The 20,826-nt window shown below is 42.2% G+C and overlaps 1 protein-coding gene across 6 annotated transcripts in view; it reads right to left on the bottom strand.

Moving 5' to 3' along the window:
• Window positions 1–16,897: 16,897 nt before the first annotated feature.
• Window positions 16,898–20,826, bottom strand: part of AMOT (angiomotin) — a 64,346-nt gene continuing 60,417 nt past the window's right edge. For all 6 annotated transcript variants that reach the window (XM_081808379.1, XM_081808380.1, XM_081808382.1 and 3 more), the window contains one exon: window positions 16,898–20,678. In XM_081808379.1, the coding sequence (XP_081664505.1) occupies window positions 20,581–20,678 (98 nt within the window). In that variant the 3' untranslated portion in view covers window positions 16,898–20,580. The remainder of the gene's footprint in view (window positions 20,679–20,826) is intronic.

Raw genomic sequence — 20,826 nt, 5'->3', positions numbered from 1 at the left:
AGAAGGACAAAATCCAAAGAGGTTAACCAGAGAGTCTGCCTGATATGGGTCACTATTTGGCACCAGCTCTCTTCTGCCTGATTGGTTTCAGATGGGTATTTTTTTCTGAGTTCTTTATTCTTGCCTTGTCTTTGGGACTTGCACAGAGGGTGGAAGCTGTTTATAAAGCCAGATCTATGTAGTATCCTACCTGTATCCAACCAATATTTTGTCCTCAAGCCAGTCTTGTCTTTATCATAGCCATAACCATGTTTTCCCAACTTATATGCATGATCATATGTCCTAACTGGGGGAAGGGAGCCTCTGATCTACATGCTACCTACCATGTTAAACATATGGATTCTCTAGGCCAAGAATTAGCCAACTGTAGCCTATCAGTCAAATCTGCTCAAGCAGCCTATTTGGGGGGCCTATGAGCTGAGAATGTTTTTAGTTTTTACATTTTTTAATGTTTAAAAAATGAAAAGAGTAATATTTCATGACCATGGAAATTATATGAAATTCCAGTTTCAGAGTCCATATATAAAGTGTTTTGCCAAACCTGGTAGTTTACAGATACGTCTGTCTGCTATTGCACTACAGTGCCAGGGTTGAGTAGGTGATACACAGACTGCATGCCCCACAAAGCCTATAGTATTTACTATCTGTCCCTGCTCTAGTGCACGCTCATCTATTAATTGCTAGTGTTCTCCCAGAGTCCTGTACTTGGGAAGTGCCAGGCTATTGACATAAATGAGTGAAGCAGCCTGGATATAAAGCACTAGGGAAGGATGTGGCAAACTAAAGAGCACACGTCTATCTAAAGATGACAACCATGACTGTGACCATTCATGGTGTAGGCTCAGCTTCGCCATATTTTCTTATTTTCCAAGAGAGGACAAAAATCCAGACTTTTATGTGAACTCTCCTGAGTTTTTATGTTGGCAAACACTGTTCAGGTCAAATAAATCATGTCTGCCAACTACCAGTTTACAACTCCTTCTCTACAGTTTCTAACATGTGAGGAGCCGGTTCAGGTTGTAAGTCAGAGCCCCACACTGCACCATCTTTGCAAACCAAGGGTACAAGCAAAGGACAAGTAAGCTCATTATGATAGTCTGTTCTACTGCAAGTGCCACAGTGCTTGGCAGTATGAGCTAGAAATGAAAATGAGGAGAGAAGCCCGTCAGTTTCTTCTGCTGACTTAGCTATGGTGACTTCTCTGGTGGCTTTTCACACTAGTCACCACTCTCTTGAAACTCTCCACACTATGGGATTTTTCTCTTCCCTCTCTAGCTTGTTTTACTCTTTGTTTCTCTGGCTCCTCTTCTGCTCTCATCTATTTTCTGTCTTTGATTAAACTGGGGTCCTCTCTTCCCTATGGCCACTCTTTCAGGCACCAGAATTTTCCCTTGGCTCTGTTGTTCTTGCAGCTTCCTCCAGATCTACCCAGAAAGTGATAGAAGGAGATGGAAGCCCTACTTAGGCCTGTGACCTAAGCTATGTACACCAACCCAACTTTCCTAGAGAGCCATGCCCTGAGTTTTCAGCTTTTCTATTAAGTGATACTTTGTCCCCCAGTTGGCTACTGTTCTTTGCAAATCTTTCCCTAGGGAATCTCATGAGGGCAAAGACCTAATTGGCAGTGAAGGATTTGAACATGCCCAAGTACTGTGGACAAATGCCATCTAAATACTCATAAAATTTCACACCAGATCCCAACAGAAATCTTCCCTCTTTGTTCTCTTCTTTCCTTTCTGACTGTTCCATCCCAGGCTCCATTGCTAACCACTCTTCTTGTGCCCACCCCTTAAATGCTGCTGTGAGCCAGGGTTCTTTCCCTGCCCCCTTTCTTTTTGCACTCTGTATACCTATCCTACACAATCTCAACTGATCCTGTGGTCTTAAATACAACATACAAGTTGATGATTCTAAAGTCTTTATCTTCAGTCTACATCTCTCTCCTGAGCTTCAGATCCATATATTCATCTGTCTACTAGTCATCTCATCTCGGATGTCCCAAAGGCACCTCAAACTCAACATGTCCCAAACTAAATCAACTGTCTCTACTCCGTCCCCTCAAACTTTCTTCTCTTCCTGTGTACTCCTAGTGCATTGCCCCACTATTCCCCAAGACACACAGGCCAGAAACCTGGGAGTCATCTTAAATTCTCTCTCTACTTTCCCCTACCACATTCAATTACTCACTACGTCCTGTAAATGCCGCCTCCTAATTATCTCTGACATCCATCCCTCCTCTCCATTCTCATTGCTTCTGGTCACCCTAGTTTAGGCATTAATTATTACCTATTGAAAAAGGAAAAAAAAAAAAAAAACTATGGGAACAAGGTGCCTCAAGTCTGTCCCCTTACAATCCATCCACCAGGGTGCTGCCGAGTGACGCTCTTCCAAATGCAAAGCTGGTCACGTCCCTTTCCTGCTTAAAACTTTCTGTACCTCTGCAAAGGGCCAAGTCTAAAACTTTGTGCATGGCATGTGAGACTATATGACACAACTTCTGTTTGGACACTCTTCTTCAAATATGCCCTGCTCCAGTTGTCTTGAGACCCTTGCAGTCCTCAATTCCAAATACACCATGCTATTTCTGACCTTCATGCCTTTGCCTAGAATACCCTTCTCCATGCCACCTCCACCCCTTCCAAATCTGATAGCACTGCTTATCAGAGCTTTGCTAGCTGACAAGCTAGCTAATATCTCATAGACACTCATACTGAAATGTCTGGTGGCTACTTCTTGTCAGAGAACAATGCTAGTTACAGCCAATACTTACATGGTGCTTATCATGTAACAGGCGTTCTTCCAAGTATTTTCTTATATTAATCCATTTAATCCTGATCATAGCTCTATGAGATAGATACCACTAACATCCTCATTTTATAAATGAAAGCAATGATTCAGGGTCACAACAGCTTGAAAGTTGTAGAGCAAATTTAAACCCAGGCATTCTGGTTCCAGGGTGTGTGCTCTTAACTCCAGGTCTCTTGTTATTATGTTGCCTTGTGTTACCACTTTGTGGAAGGCAGTATAGTATAGCAGTTAAGAATCTGGGCTCTAGGGTCACCTGGGTGCCTCAGTCAGTTAAGCATCTGCCATCAGCTCAGGTCATGAGCCTGGGGTCCTGGGATGAAGCCCTGAATCAGACTCTCTGCTCAGCGGGGAGTCTGCTTCTCCCTCTCCCTCTGCTGCTCCCCCTGCTTGTGCTGGCTCTCTCCCCACCACCACCACTGTCAAAAAAATAAATAAAATCTTTTTTTAAAAAAAGAATGTGGGCTCTTCAGACAGAACTTGTTTCAAATCAAAGCTTTGTCACTTGCTCACTGTGCAACCTTGAGCAATGAACTAACCTCTTTGATTCTCAGCTTCCTCTTTCTGAAATGAAGATAGTTGTTGTAAAGTTTAAGTGATAAAGTCATATATGTTAAATGCTTAGTACAGTACCTGATACATAGTAAGATTTTAATAAACATTACCATTGTTGACTGTTATAGTGAATGAAAACAATGACTCTCTGATGGTGGAGATTCCAGATATCAAAGAGAAGGGAATATAAGACAGTGGTTAAGAAAACGACTTTGACCCTTAACTCTGCTTCTTGACAACTTAGGCAAGTTACTTTATCTCTCTGTGTCTCAGTTTCTTCATCTATAAAAGAGGATAATAATAGTACTTATTTCTTGGGATTATTTTGATGGTGAAATGAATTAATAGATGTAAAACATTTAGAACAGTGCCTGGTACTTAGCAAGTACTACATAACTGTTGGGTTATGGCAGTGAATAGATTTCTTTAAGGCTCTTGTCTCTTCTACCCATGTGTATGGTCTACCCTGTAGTCAACTTTGTTTTGGTAACATTTGTGCCAGACAGCTACTGCTTCTTTTTTTCATCATTAATGTCCTTAAAGGCAGATACTTAACTTCTTCATTGTATCTCCAAAGCCAGCACAGTATCTGGGACATGGTTTGATGAATGAATGAATAAATGAATGAATGGGTGTCAATCAAAACACCAATAAATACACAAAAGAATGAAAAATTTGGTTCAAGTTCTGGAACTGTTATAACCTTAGCAGGTAGGACCAATTTTTCTGACCAAACAGTAGAATGGAAAATTCCTTCCTGCCCACTCTGGGGATTTATTAAATATTTACTAAATGACACTGAAATAGCAATATGCACATGACATATTCCCATTCCATTTAGCTCAATGTGCTACTTCAGAGTTCTTCATTTGAAAGTAAGCACGACAGATCATTCACTTGCCTTACATATCAAGTATCAGCATGAAATAACTGCGTTTTTTCAAACCATGGTGGCCTGAGGGTCTGGAACTGATCTACCTAAGGAAAGCTGAGGTTGGCTCTTCTCCAGTTACGTCCACCTCTTAATTTTGGAGACCCTCTAAAGGCAAGGGTTTTCAATCCTGACTACGCATCAGAATAATTTGGGAGTTTATTCAATAGGTGGATACCCAGGTCTCGTAACCAACCTACCAAACCATATCCTCTGGGAACAGATTCTAGGACCCTGTGTTTTGAGAAATCTGCCCCAATGACTCTAAAGCAGTGCCTTACGGATAGTCAAGATTGGCCAGTAGATGTCACTGAATCCTTCCTAGCCTACATCACCCACCTGTCCTGTTGTCCTAAACCTTACACACTTACTGAGAAAATGGTCTATACCAAGTAGCTCTGACCATATCCCGGACGCATCCATAGCTTAGGTCACATAGACCATGAGAGAGAACAAGGGCCCTGTCATACATAGCATCTGGAAACCAAATGTTTTCCTGGGCATCTTGGTGAAGTAAACTTGGTGCAGCCTTTACAGGAAGCAGTCCTCAAGCTTGTGGGGGTTTTTTTTTTGTTGTTGTTCCATCTTGATGCATTGACTGCTAAGGTGATATAGTCTGAAGGAGCTACTGTTAGCTTTAGATGCCTGGAAATAAACAGATCTGTTAAACGGAGCACAGAATCAGAAGCGGCAATAGCAATACTTAAAAAAAAAAAGAAAAGAAAAATAGTTTAATTTCTACATGGACTTCAATTTTGAATTTACTTCTAGTTCTAAAGAAACAGGGGAAAAAACATAGCAGAAGAAGGTACAGAAATAATCCCATCTGCTACAGAATGCCTCTACAGAACTTGACCACTAAAAAAAGAAACAGACTGTTTCTTGCTTCAGCAACTCAGCTTCTCATGGTTCAGTCGAGCCAGCCTTACTACAGAAGGTTTCAGCAATTTGCTCAGAAATGTGGCTTTAGTTTAAAACACAAATGACCCCCTGCTGGAAAACAGTTGTTGATTCCACAAACCTACCACTGACTTTCAGTGATCCTTGTCTGGGAATATAGGCACCACTCATTCACACACCACACACCACTGCTCCCCATGTTTAAGGACCTCAAATCAGCGTGGAGCTTCCATTCCTCTTGATTTGTAGGCTTTTCCTCCACTGCTTCTGTGTACAAGTCTGCATGTGCCCAAAGTGTGATGAGAAGTGTCTTAGTCAGCTAGGGCTGCCATGACAAATACTGTCAACTGTCAGGCCTAAACGACAGGTATTTATTTTCCCTTGTTCTGGAGGCTGGGAAGTCCAAGATCAAGGTCTGGCAGGGTTCGGCTTCTGGTGAGTGCTCTCATCCTGGCTTGCAAACTGCCACCTACTCTTCGGTGTGTTGTGTTTGCATGGCCTTTCCTCGTGGCTTGCTCATGGAGAGAAAGAGACATCTCTCTTCCTCTTCTTATAAAACCACAAATCCCATCAGATTAGGACTCCACCCTTATGACTTCATTCTACCACAATTACTTCCTTTTAGCCCCATCTCCTTTTAGTCACATTGGAGGTGAGGGCTCCACCATATGAATTCTGGGGGGCCACGATTTAGACAATAGCAAGAAGGAAATGTAGGAAGACAGAAAATAGACACTTAGCCCAGCTTGCAAACAGCTTCTGGAAAGACCAACCCAAGCAAGAGAAGCACACCACAGACAAAAGAAACAGCTCCCAAAAGGCCAATCAGCACTCCCTAACTCCCATCCTCCACCCCCACACCCACCCTGCTTCCATCTCCAATGGTTGGATGTGTATGCTCTGCCAAGGAGTGCCTGCTTTAACCCACATTTCAAAAGGGACCCCAGACAGTAGATTTATGCTCCCTACAGCTCAATTTTCCTCCCTCCAAGGAGAAGGGGTAAGGGAAGTTGGATAAATTGGGTACCAGTGATCAGCATAAGTAATAAAAACAAATATTAACTATGTAGCATAAGAGCAAAGACATGAAATGCTTGTACAGAGATGATTACAATAGCATCTGTAGAGCATGTCTTACTTTGACTAAGTGCATTTTAGTCCATTACCCCATTTGGTCCTCAAAGTAAACCAGGAGTTTTTGTTCCCGTTTGACAGATGAGGATAGAGATACAAATGAGCTATGACAGTGCCCAAGATCACAAACCAAGCTACTGTTAGAGTCAATACTGAAGTCTTAAGGAATGTCAGTAGTCATCAATAAATAGGGACACACTGGTTCCCTGAGCAGCAGAGGTGCTGTTATGTAGACAGCACTACACATTTAGTACTGAAGTCCTCTCCTATTATTTCACATATATTTATTCATTCTCCTTAGATTGTGAGCTTCTCAAAATCATGGACCTAGGTTTTTATATCATTGGACTGCCCGTGAGGTCTAGCACAGGGCTGGGCCAAGAGGATGAACTCACTAAAAATACTTAAATGTTGGTATAGTACTTCACAGCTTGCAAAGTGCTTTCACATATATTATTTTATTCCATTTTTATGGCAACCACCAGAATAGTGTTTTAGGGAAGGTCATGTTGTCTCCTCATCCTCTTGATGATTATTTTCATTCTTTCACAATGCGCTCATTTTATGAAACATTAACTGAGATCTTGCCATTATTTTTATCATTAATAACTAACACTGATTGAGCACCTACTATGTAGCAGGCATTGAACCAGGCATTGTGCCAAATGCTGAGAATACAAACATAAATCTTATGTGTCCCTGCCCTGAAGGAGTCTTGTGAATAATTATGCAGTTTGATGAATTCCTGTTAAGTGATCATTTGGCCTCTGGACTGTACTGTTCCAATGATGAGGATCTAATCATCCTCTAAGCAGCTCATTCCATTTTCAGATACTTCTGATAGAAAGATTTTCCTCACCTTGCCTAAATCTTCCTCGCTTTTGCTGCCACTTCTAGCTCCTAGATCTAGCCCTTGGGGCACAGAATGTAAATCTTCCTTTTCATTTGACAACCCTTCAAATATTCAAAGGCAACTATCCTCATCAGCCACCCCCTCTTCAGCTTCCCTGTCTTTGCCTCTGCCTGTCCCAGCTCCCCACAGCTTGGCCTACTGATCTACCCCAAGGACTGAGTCCAGCCCATTTCCAGAGCAAGTGAAGCTTGAGGTAGGAGGTGCTCAAGTGGCCACTCTCAGCCTCCTCCATTCCAAATTCCAATCACAGCTCACCCCCTCCCCCCACATTAGGGCATTCTCCTTGTTCTTTTAGTTCCTTTGCCTTTGAACACCCGTCTAGCAAGAAGTTGCTGTCCAAGGTCAAAGAGGTTGCTGCCTGAGTTCCCCTCTAGAATTTTGATGGATTCGTGTCTCACATTTAGGTCTTTCAACCATTTCGAGTCTATTTTTGTGTATGGTGTAAGAAAATGGTCCAGTTTCATTCTTCTGCATGTGGCTGTCCAATTTGCCCAACACCATTTGTTGAAGAGACTGTCTTTTTTCCATTGGATATTCTTTCCTGCTTTGTCGAAGATTAGTTGATCATGGAGTTGAGGATCCATTTCTGGGTTCTCTATTCTGTTCCATCGATCTATGTGTCTGTTTTTGTGCCAGGACCGTACTGTCTTGATGATGACAGCTTTGTAATAGAGCTTGAAGTCTGGAATCGTGATGCCAACAGCTTTGGTTTTCTTTTTCAACATTCCTTTGACTATTCAAGGTCTTTTCTGGTTCCACACAAATTTTAGGATTATTTGTTCCATTTCTTTGAAAAAAGTGGATGGCATTTTGATAGGGATTTCATTGAATGTGTAGATTGCTCTGGATAACATGATAGTCTATGTTGAAAACCCAAAAGACCACCTCACAATTGCTAGAACTAATACAGGAATTGAGCAAAGTGGCAGGATATAAAATCAATACACAGAAATCAGTTGCATTTCTATACACTAACAATGAGATAGAAGAAAGAGAAATTAAGGAATCGATCCCATTTACAGTTGCACCAGAAACCATAAGACACCTAGGAATAAACCTAGCCAAGGAGGTAAAGGATCTGTACTCTGAAAACTATAGAATACTTACGAAAGAAATTGAGGAAGACACAAAGAGGTGGAAAAACATTCCATGCTCATGGACTAGAAGAACAAATATTGTTAAAATGTGTGGAATACTTTCTGAAGGGAACAAGAAACTGGCCAAGGGCAAATATAGAAGTTCCCAGCTGAAATTGAAGCCTCTGAATGTGTAGTGGCACCAATTTATTCATCTTTCTCCAGGAACCACAATAGCTTAGATACAGGAGTGGAGAATGTAGTTTGCTGGATTGAAAAAAAAAAGTTAGTGAGCAGTTACATTTTTTTTTTTTTTAAGTAGGCTTCACAGCCAATGCGGTGGAGGGGGGCGGTTCAAACTCACAACCTTGAGATCAAGAGTCAAATGCTCAACCAACTGAGCCACCCAGGCACCCCAGTGAGCACCTACTTTTTAATCAGGCACTATTCTAGGCTCTAAGGATATAATAATGAGCAAAAATAGGGTCATTTACAATATTAAAATAGGGCATGTAAGTATTTTCTTGTTCACTCCCTGGGAAATCATGCAAAGGTAACAAGGAGAACAAAAGAAACCTCACAAGCTTCATCTATCCACTAAGACAGATATATACAGGCTCAGAAATAAAATTACAGCTTCCAAAAGTATCTGAGATAGAGGAATAGGAAGAAGGGATGGGAAGTGAAGAACTGAGCATGTAGCAAGCATATAGCAGATCTTAGGAAGCTTCAACAAAAATATACTTCCTGTAACTGACTGGTACATCCTGAGTTGTAAAAGCTATGTCCCTAGTTTGCAGCAACAGGTCCAGGCACTGTGATGAGTAGAGCAGGGGCAGATGTCTTCCTGAACTAGGTTTGGCTCAGAGAGACTGATGACGTGGGACAAGCCAAAGAACCACACAGAGGAGCCACATTTGCAGTAAGATATCTGCCTCTCTGCCTGCAGAGGATAGAGCTTTTGGATAGTGAAGCATGGAAGACTACTCTGCCCCATTTTCCATAGCCAGAATCTTCTGCAAATAGCTGAGACCAGATAATCCAAATCATTCAAGGATGGGTAATAAAAAAGGAACTGACACAGTATTGACAAAAGTATACTATCTTTTAAAAAGTGGAAAAGCGCGACAAAAACAAAACACCATAAAAAATTATACCACCGAGTAGATGAAAATTGTATGCAAATATTCCTCCATAAAATTAAATAAATAGTGAGGTAGCCAGCTTGGCAATACAAAGCAGACATGAAGAAATTGGAAGAGATGGTGATACAACAGAAGGCTAAACCAGCAGAACTCAGTGGGATCATCAGATTCTGGGTATATTTTGAAGGTGGAACTGATGAGATTTGCTGATGGATTGGATATGGGATGTGAATTGCATGGGCCCATTCCAATGCCGTGGGAGGGTCTCTGCTGTGATCGTTAACTCTGTGTGCCAACTTCACTAGGCTATGGTGCCCAATTGTTTGGCAAATACCACTGGAGGTGTTGCTATGAAGATATTTTTTAGATGCGATTAACGTTTAAATCAGTAGCCTGTACAAAGCAGATTACCCTTCATAATATGGGTGGGCCCCATCCAATTAGTTGAATGCCTTAACAGCAAAGACTGAGGTTTCCCAGAGTAAAAGCAATTCTGCCTCAATATTTTGGACTTACCAGTTTCTCTCTCTCTCTCTCTCCGTATACATATACATATACATATACATATACATATACATATACATATACATATGTATACTGTTGTCATTTCTCTGGAGAACCCCAATATAACTGCTGTCTCTTTCCACCTGATTTCCATCCATTACATTCTCTCTCATCTTTGAGATCTAACAAAGGGGAAGTTCAGTTGGAGATAGATTTAGTTTGTGTTCAGTGACATGTATTTAGTGGTTTACAGTCAGTCCTGTGTATAGATATATCATTGCTAAACCATCCTGGTAAAAGAATAGCATCCAGAAATACCCACAACTGCTCACTCTGCTGACCTATCCAGCATGGTAATACAAAGGTGCAAAGCCAGAGGTCTTACCACTATAAGAATGTGTCTTATGGTCCTTGACACTGAAAATATGTGGGTACCGAAGTAAGGTTTGAAATGTATGGATCCAGAATCTGATCCATGGAAAATGCCTTTGATCGCAAGGGATGCAGAGTATTCAGATCTCACTAATGTATAAAGACAGAGGAAGTTTTCTTCGGTTAGGAATATACTCAATAATGTAGTGTATACAGCTATGCGTAGTACTTTTATTCATTCTGTGATGGGAATTGCATACAGTACATATTATGGAAACAGCCAAAGTGTCATCAACTGATGAATAGATAAAGAAGAGGGGGTATATATACACAATGGAATATCACTCAGCCATCAAAAGAATGAAAGGATGCAAGGATGTGGATGCAACCAGAGGTTATTATGCTAAGTGAAGTAAGTCAGTCAGAGAAAGACAAATACCATATGATTTCACTTATATGTGGAATTTAAGAAACAAAACAAACGATCATAGGGGGAAAGAGAGACAAACCAAGAAACAGACTCTTAACTCTAGGGAACAAACTGATGGTCACCAGAGGGGAGGTGGGTGGGGGGATGGGTGAAACAGGTGGTGAGGATGAAGGAGGGCACTTGTTGTGATGACCACTGGGTGTTGTATGGAAGTGTTGAATCGCTAAATTCTACACCTGAAACTAATATTACACTCTGTTAACTAACTGAAATTTAAATAAAAACTTTTAAAAAACGTGTTGTTTTTCTTATTATCATGTTTGTGATATTTGTCAGCTTTTAAAAATTATAATTAGCTGTGATTTCTCTTCCAAAATAAATACTTTAGTATCTAGTGTATGCATAACTTTTTTTTTAATTTATTTTTTATTTACTTATTTTTTTAAAGATTTTATTTATTTATTTGAGAGAGAGAATGAGAGAGAGAGAGAGAGCATGAGAGGGGGGAGGGTCAGAGTGAGAAGCAGACTCCCTGCTGAGCAGGGAGCCCGATGCGGGACTCGATCCAGGGACTCCAGGACCATGACCTGAGCCGAAGGCAGTCGCCCAACCAACTGAGCCACCCAGGCGCCCCGTGTATGCATAACTTTTTAAGGTCCTTTTTTATTAAGAGGGTCTTCCGAATTGTCTAAACTTCAAGAATCACAGATTAGATCTCCCCCTGGGCGTGAGAGGAAGAAAAGAGTTTTAAAAAATACATGCTTTTAATTTTTTGGATCTTTTAGCTTTGGTCGTTGGGAAGAATACATACTTCTTTTAGATTTATTTATTTATTTGAGAGCGAGAGATAGCGAGAGAGGGCACAAACCGGGGGGGGGGGGGGTAGAGGGAGAAGCAGACTCCCCGCTGAGCAGGGAGCCTGATGTGGGGCTCGATCCCAGGACCCTGAGATCATGACCTGAGCTGAAGGCAGACGCTCATCCACTGAGCCACCCAGGTGCCCCGGAAGAATGCATATTTTATGTGTTTGTTGCGCAGCTGGTTTCTAACACCCAACGGGTTACAAAAAAAGTTATTTCCCTTTCCCTAGCCCCACTTAGTCTTACGGATGTAATGGTGGCTCAGCAACCGTCATCGTTTTCTTGGCCATCTACTGCAACGTGACACATGCCTTGATTACTTCCCTTCTACCCTCCCTTGCTTGGGCCACCCAGTCTCCTACAACTGGATAAATGCAAATTACCATTGACTCATGGCTTAAAAGAAATGTAAAGTACCCTGCTTTCCTCCTGTTTTGATCTCAGATTTTCCTGGGAAATTTATTCTTGTGGACATGTCTTCTTTGGAAAATGATAGGCCTAGTAGGAGAATGGAGTAGGTATAGCCAAGACTGAATAAAATGTCAAGCGTGGGCACAACCAGTGGGGAAAAAATTGAAGCTTGGTGAATAGATCTTAGGCCTGTAGAATATTTTCAGTATATTCAGATTTTAAAATGTCTTTTATCTGTGCCGCATAGCCAATTTTGGATGCATGTGAAAGAATTTATGACCTCAGAGGTAGTATTTAGTCTCATGGAATCAAGGAATGTAAGAGCCAGAAGGGACATTAGAGATCATAATCCTGTGACCTCATATTACAGAACGGTCACTGGGGCTAAATGAGCTGGCCAAGATGATAAATATGGTTGTGGTTGTTTCAAAGACTATACACCATGTAAACCCATAACAAAAGTAACCAACAACATGTCTTGTTTGATCAGAGCAGTAAATCCACCTACTTAAGAGTCATATCTGGGGAAGAAAAGACAGCCATTTTGCCATCAGTATTAAGGGTGAATGAAGAAAATAAAATGACTGCCGATTAAAGTAAGGTTATGTGTGATAGCTAATGTCCAAACTGGACTTATTCATTTAACTATGTGCAGCTGGGTGTCAATTATGTAGCAGGGGGACTGGAGAGGGGAAGGGAAGTAAGATATGCCAGGAAATTCTCAGCCAGTGTTCGTCCAAGTATGTAGTCTCTGGATGAGCTACGTCAAAATCTCCCAGGAAGCTTGTTATAATGTAAATTCCAGGGGCTTATCCTAGAACTACAGGGTAAACTGCTCTGGGGGTAAGACCACGGGGTGTGCAGTGAATAAACACTTGAGGTGAGTCCAATACAGACGGTTTGGAGATGACTTCAAGATGTACTGTTTTAGGTTAACATCAGAGAAAATAATGACATCATGGCAGTAGTGTCCTATAAGCATGAGAACAGAAGATACTCAGAACAAAGCATGATGATGATCCTGCTGGAGTAAGAGTCCAAGATATCTGGGTTTTAGTTTTAAATCTGTCAACAGTGAAACTTTGGGTTAGTTGTTTTACCTTTTGTGGCCCCATTTTATTCACTTTGCAATGGGAAGCTTTCAAAAGATTTTAAACAGGAGAATGACATGATATGAATATTTGCTGCTGAATAAATATAAACACAAATACAAGTATAAATATAAATATTTGTTGCTTAATAAATATAATAAAGTAGTAGAACAAAAGTGGACATGGCAAATAAGTTAGTACACTATTAAAATAGGCTAGGTGAGGGATGCCTGGGTGGCTCAGTCAGTTAAGTGTCTGCCTTTGGCTCAGGTCACGATCCCAGGGTCCTGGGATCAACCCCCACATCCCACTTCAGGCTCCCTGCTCAGTGGGGAGTCTGCTTCTCCCTCTCCCTCTGCTCCTCCCCTGGCCCATTGTCTCTCTCTCTCAAATAAATAAATGAATACATCTTGAAAAAAAAAGAAAAGAAATAGGCTGGGTAAGAGATAATGGTAGCTTAAAATAGATTGTTGACTATAATTGGATAGTGGATGGATTTTGTTCATTTTGTTAGGATTAATGATAGATTGGATATCAGCCATGAGGAAGAGAGAGGTGTCAAGGATGACTCATGAGGTTCTGGCTTGCAATGAATGGTTGAGATTCTAAAGGCTATGTATGATTTGAGGGTTCAGGTGATTGAACATGAAGTCCAGATTAAGTAGGTTGGGGCCAAAAGCCTAGGAAGAGATGGGGACATCAAATGATTTCAGGTCTCTTGGAAGTGAAAGGGCAGATAGAGTCAGAATAGGAGAACTGGGAGGATGGATGGGAGCCTGTGGACAGAGGGTGGGGTACTGGTGTATGTAGTTTCCATGGTGGATCAGTTCTACTTGATGACCAGGTCTGGGTTAGGCATGAGCAGAGCAGGCTGAGGTGGAGGGGATGTGGAGGTCAGTGGAGTTGGAAAGGACAGTGAGCTAATAGGCCAGGATGCTGATTGGGTAGTTTGGGCCTGGAGAGGACAACTATGACTTAGGGGCCAAAATCATCAGAGAGCTTGGGATAGTGACCAAATCAGTAGATGATGATAAATAAGGAACAGGTGGATGACAGGGACTTTAACGAAGCTGGAGCTTTCTATATGAGTGGAGGAAAAGTAATAGCTTAGAACCTGCACTGGGGAGCTTTTAAAGACACTGTATTCCCCTTTGATATTTGGATTGTGGGAGAATGAACCCCTCCATTTTTGAGAAAGTAGGTTTTGGTGTAAGGCAGGAGTTGTGAGATCAAACAAAGAAGCTTTGTCAGTGCCAAAACACAAATGTGCTATCGTCTTGTTTGGTTATATATTTTGGTTCCAGGAGTAGCACTTTACACTTTTCATCATCAAAAATTTCATTTTTACGCGTACTGAAATATTTATGGATGCAATGCTATGACGTCTGGGATGTGCTTCAACATAATACAGGGCTGATGGGCACAGGTGATAAATGAAGCAAGATTCATCATGCATTGATAACGCTAAAGCCCAGTAATGGACACATGGAGCTGCCTTGTCCTATCTGTTTTGTGTGTGTTTGAATTTTTCTTTAATAAAAAGTTACAGAAACCTCATCCTTATAGATTCGGCCCATTGTTTTTGACTGGCACTTTTATGTTCTCATTTTATGAAGCTCTCTTATTCCCTCTCCATGAGGTCCACAAGGACAGATACTTATCCCCATTTTACTGATAACCCTCTCTGATCCTGTTAAGGGACTTATCCAAAGGTAAGTATCTGTTTAGCTGCAGATTTAGGACTAGAACTCCCATGTTATTTTGACTACTGGACCAGTACATTCTACCACCTAATCGAGGGAGCTTGTAAGTTTCCATTAAGAGGTGTTAAAATTCAGAGTAATTCTCTCGGGCCTTTGATCTTAGAAACAGTGATCTTCATTTGATTGCAGGTCCACCAAAGGGACATTGCCTTTGCACATGCTATTCCTTCTGCATGGAATGTTCATCCCCATCCCCTAGTTCATCAGTTTAACGCCAATACATCCCTCAAACCTCAACTTAGTCTTCCCCGCCCCCCCCACACATACTCTGTGCCATCCCATCAATCATTCTGGACATCATGTACAACTCGTGCATGCCTGAAACCATTGGTAGAGGCATTCAGCAAATGAAAAAAACACGGGGGACTAAATAAATACTCTGGATTTAGCCAGTTCATGCATCTGAGGAGTATTTGTGACGTGGTATGAAATTTTGGTGTCGTTTTCTTTTGGGAAACTAAGTCCTGTCCCCTGGGGGTCTTCACTCAAGTATCAGGGTGATTGTCAAGCAAGGTAGAAAGTATTCTAAAACTAAATCACGCATTTTTTTTTTTTAAGATTTTGTTTATTTATTTGACAGAGACACAGTGAGAGAGGAAACACAAGCAGGGGGAGTGAGAGAGGGAGAAGCAGGCTTCCCGCGGAGCAGGGAGCCTGATGCAGGGCTCGATCCCAGGACCCTGGAACCACGACCTGAGCAGAAGGCAGACGCTTAATGACTGAGCCACCCAGGCACCATCTAAACCACACACTTTTTTCCTCCCATAAAAACCTCCCTGCAGGAGAAGAGGGAGATGAAGAAGGTGGGAAGCAGCAGGTGTTTTGTTTTGTTTTGTTTTGTTTTTTTGCAACTGTGTAACTCATATAGCCTCACAGTAGGGGAGGCCCACCGCAAGGGGAGATGAAGTGCTCACACAGATGATCAGATCGGTTATAATACCAGCTAATAGCTACAAAGCTCATACAAGGCAATCTCAGTCACTTTTGAAGGAACACTGTTTTTCTCTCCCTATAAATGACTGTTCATTAAGAACTGGGCACAATATACTTCTGAAAGAAATGCTTCACAGAGCTTTGTAAGGTGTGGTTGAGGGCGCCTGCGTGGCTCAGTTGGTTAAGCATCTGCCTTCCGCTCAGGTCGTGATCCCAGGCTCCTGGGATCTAGCCCCACATCGGCTGCCCTGCTCCGCGGGCAGCCTGCTTCTCCCTCTCCCCACCGCCCCTCTCTCTCAAATAAATAAATAAATAAAATCTTAAAAAAAAGCTGTGGTTGACTTAATGCCATCTTCGTCCTGAAAAAGAGGAGTGGGCTTTCATACCTCGTGTGAGTTTCCAACACACTCATCATACATATGGAGGGAATGTAGGCCGACTTTATCATAACAAATCAAACTTAAGAGTTTAATGAAGTCTATCTCCTCTTCCCATCCATTTTGCAACACCCATCCAGCCAATTTCACTGTAAAAAGTGTCATTTCAAAGCCCGTGGGGGGCTCTTACCCTCCCCAGTCAGGGTGGGACCCAGTGGTAAACGGGAGGTGCAGGGAGGGCAGTGTAAAGGCGGCTTTAACATTTTCGGTGAAAAAAAGCCAACTTGTTTGCGGTTTTGATTTGCTTTTAATAACAAGCTCCTTCAACCAAAACTGATGAATTGGCATAAGAACAAGGGTACAAAAGAAACATCAAGGGGGCCTTCCAAATTGCTAACTAAAGGATGAATTCTCTGCTTTGGGTGGCCATCATTTTATCCCTCGGAAACAGGAGATAAAAAGATGCAAAGCTTTTAATATATGCTGCCTGAATATAGAAAGGAACCAATTAGAGCATGTGGCCTGTGGTGTTGTCTTAATACTTTATAATCACATTCCATACTTTAAGCAAATGCAAATTGTCTTGCGCGCTGCCCTTGAAAGGCAATTTCACTGCATACTAAATTTGAAGTAATCACCGATACAGTGTAAATAAAGCCTCTGTTGGGTAAACACCAAAGCATTTTCCACGCGGCACTGCATTTTAAAATAGCTAACTTTATTGTCAGTGAAAAGATAGGCACAAAGTGGATTCAAACCTGCTTAACTTTATTGGAACTAGCTCAGTCGATTACAGAATGGGGTCTCAATCATTACGGAGCCACATACATTCCAAACAGAAGGTGCTTCTTCTCTAGCCATCTGCCAACGCCAGCTATCCATTTTATAAACACATGCCATTAATCACAAGGGAGGCCAGAAGGAGGTTTGATGATTCCATGTAACCCATCGTTGCTACTGGGAAAAAATAAACAAACTCCCACCACTTGTCCTACTGATGATGACTGACACTTGGGAGATCTCTTTCCAAGGATCATGGCGGGCTGAAATGGATGGCAATTAGCCCATAGCTGATGCCTTCCTTTGAAAATATGTTCAGGAAGAATGCACACATTTGAAGTAACCCATTCCATATGTGAAATGAGCAATTGAGATAACAGGAGATTGTATGGCTAACAGACATGAAAATATCATCTATAAAAGTTAGTCCATATGTATGCACTTTAAGCTGCCGCATTATGAGTGTTTAGGCTGTTCATAAAAAGTAGTCTGCACAGTCAGTTTGTTCGTTTTCCAACTGTTGTACCCACCCAACTGCGTAACAAGAGAACACTTGGTGTTTCCTACGGCAGATGATGGCAGATATTTCAGGTTCCTGCTATCCTGTCATCCTGAAACTCGAAAGCAGCATGGAAAATAAATCCTTCATTGAAACAACAATCCAGATACATGATTTTAAAAGAATATTCAAGCTACTTTTATTTAATAAAAAATCATTAATAGGAGTTTTATATCAAGTAAAGTTCATTCTAATGAAGTTTTTCTGTACATGGGACATTGGGGTACAACTGACTTAAAAGGTCCCCAGAGACCACCAGGCAGTACACGTTTAAGACAACAAGGTCACCCTCCTGTCCTGAGGTGCCGGTAAAATGCATAGATAAGTGGGAGTCCAGAAAGATCCCCCAAATGTTTCATATCCACACAACTGTGGAAAGGTGACTAACTTGACGTTCCTCCCATAAACCTGAAATTTTAAAAGGACACCTAGTAGAGATTTTCTGAAAAGGCTGAATCTACCTTCTTCGTAAACATAATACACTGACATGGACTTCTTCCATCCCTTAGATGTACGCTGTTACTTTAGCAAATTACCTGGGAGTAAAAACTGAGCCAAAAAGGACTGCCTCTGGTGTGAGGGGGCAGAGATGCGGCAGAAAGTTCAAGGTAGCACTCAGCCAAGAACTTCCTCCTTTCCCAAAAATACATGAGTCTAAAGAGATGGCTGCCACACAGTGTGGAATGTATGACATTTGTCACCTTACAGAATGTGATTAAAATCATGGCTCCCAGAGCTAGCAAAAATTCTGGCAATGTGTTATAACCACAAAAGGAGTAGATGAAAGGTTTCAATTTATTTGGATTTATTTATTTGGCTAGAAAGCAGCAGTCCCGAAGTTCGCTACTTGTGGCTTCTACTAGTTCAGGACTTTCCCCCTTATGACTAAAGGGTAGTATGAACGAGGATGAACACAACTGCGCTTTTAACTTCTATTTGGGATTCACTTGATGACCGAAGACTAATGCGTAGGATGATCACTTCATTACTGAAATGGCAAGACTGGCTGAAAATCACATCACTCTCCCTCTTGTCTCTCCCTCTGCCCCACCGAATGATCCCTCTGGAAGAGAATTAGGAATGGCGCAAAAACACTGTTAAATAGGCCGCCATTCCTGTGGTCACAGAGGAACCCTGTAAGATGATCTGAGGCAGCCAATCCCATAGCAACAGAAGAAGAGAGGTCGATTTCTTCGGGGGGAGTTTCATGTGACTCAGTGTTGAAATGAGGACCAGGACAGGGAAGACCTTGCAAAAGGCACTGCAGGAGAGGCAAGGTAGGAAATCAGAACCCTGGACAAACTATTACTCAAGCCAGGGACGTTTTACAAAATCCGTATGCCCTGGTCCGTGAAGATGCCTTTCCTTAAAATGAGGCTTGCTGTAGATAAGGGTTTCCTGAAAGAAGCATGGTAATTCGGCAAAATGGAAAGCTGTGTTGTGTGATCTTGAAAAAGTCCCGTAACCTCTCCGGGTCTCAGATGCCTCATCACTCAACTGAGGGGGTAGTTCTCTACTGCTACAGCTCCTTCCAGCCACTATGCCTCACAACGTAATATAGCAGGCCTACTCTTCTATTAATCTGGTTTCTAACTAACACATCCCCGAACTTCTACCCCCCACCCTTACCTAACACCCCCCCCACTCCCCTCACCCTCCCATACCCCTGAAACCTGATCTTAATGACATTGTCTGCGGATCTGTCACCTTAATGAAGGGCAGAGAGGTGACACAGAGCAGGGACCCGTGGCAAAAAGCAGTCCTTTTGTGTCCCTGGAGGCAGCCCCATGGCAAAGCTTGGAGCCCTGGCCTCCTTGGTCCCTGTCCACATGTGCATTTCCTGCTGCTCTCCAAAGGTATTCCGAGATGGAGTCACTGGCAGCGAGAAGGGGTAACTAAGGGTACACCTGCAGCGCCCCTCTCCCCGCCGGCTGCAGCATAGTACTTTGGGCTTCTGATGCTATTCCCTTGGAGGTGATAGTCAACGATGCCTTTTAAGACGTATGCTAAGAATTGGGGAAAACAAAAGGAGTTACTTCCAAGTAGTCACCAGAAAGTCAAAGCATTCGGCCCGTCACCGAAAATGCTTCCTCGTTTTGCCAACGATTGGAAATTTGAGACTGGTGACACAGCCAGTGAGTTTGTGCTGGAGAAGAAATAAACACTAAGCAGATTGGTCTCAGGAAAGGCAAGCGAGCTGTGTTCGTGGCCACACACAGCACCTCATGCAACTCTCCGTCAAGGCCTCTGATGGTCTAACTCCCTAAGAAAGAGGAAGTTGTCCATCACACAGCTAATTTACTCTCCTAGCATCTGAAAGCAATATATTAATTATCCAAATGCATAAATTACTCCAGAGTATATATATGAATGTATGAACCTCCACAAGGGAACCAAAAGAATCCACTTCCAAAGCACCACTGAAATGAAGATAAACACAATCTCCTGGCACAGGGCAGCTGGGAAATTGGGAAGGAAAATTAGCTCCAGCACCCTTCCACACCCCAATATTCCCTGCCTTTTCTCCAGCTTACACAGCTCCCAAAACTATTCCCTTTTGTGAGCCCGAGACGAGAGCTCTCTCTCTCTGGATGCTTGTCTAGATGGTAAGTATACAAAACAGCACACGTGCAAATTCTCTCCGACTTCCCACTTCTGAACTACATGTTACACACTGTCTTCCAAACGTACTGTGCTCTTCAATCAAAATGATCTGGAATATGGAAATGCGAAATAAAATTACGCATGTTGAAAACATTCACGTATATCCAGCTATCAACAGTCCAAGGATTTGTATAAATCCACACAATAACTTTAGAGCACATTCTGATTAATCGGTCTTTAGAGGTACTCTCTAAGTGTGTACCAGAGTAGACTGGAGTTTGTATGGTATTACTTAAGTACTACATCGTTTCAATAAAAAGTCCCTTTAAAAAACATCCCCCCCAACCCTTGTCCTCACCCTCAAAATAAGAACAAACAAAAGGGAAAAATGATTAAAAGCACTCTCGCTGATAAACTGCAGCTCTCGAACACGCCGTTTAGATGAGATATTCCACCATCTCCGCATCAGGCTCTTGTCCCAGGATCTGAATGGGAGCTTTTCTTTCCAGAGTATTGGAGTGGAAAACAGGGCCATCTAAATGGAAACAGGGGGTTAGAAAGCACTCAGGCACAAGGTAAAGACGCAGATTCCTAGAAATCGACAGCTTGGGAGCCATGAAGCCGATGGCGGATGGAGACTTGCCCGCCTGCCACCCCCTCCCCTTGTTCACCTGAGCATTTAC

The sequence above is a fragment of the Leptonychotes weddellii genome, chromosome X, assembly GCF_054177405.1.
Source record: "Leptonychotes weddellii isolate Sample4059 chromosome X, ASM5417740v2, whole genome shotgun sequence".
NCBI lineage: Eukaryota > Metazoa > Chordata > Mammalia > Carnivora > Phocidae > Leptonychotes > Leptonychotes weddellii.
The sequence above is the reverse complement of the archived record's forward strand: the minus strand, read 5'-3'. Positions and strand labels throughout refer to the sequence as shown.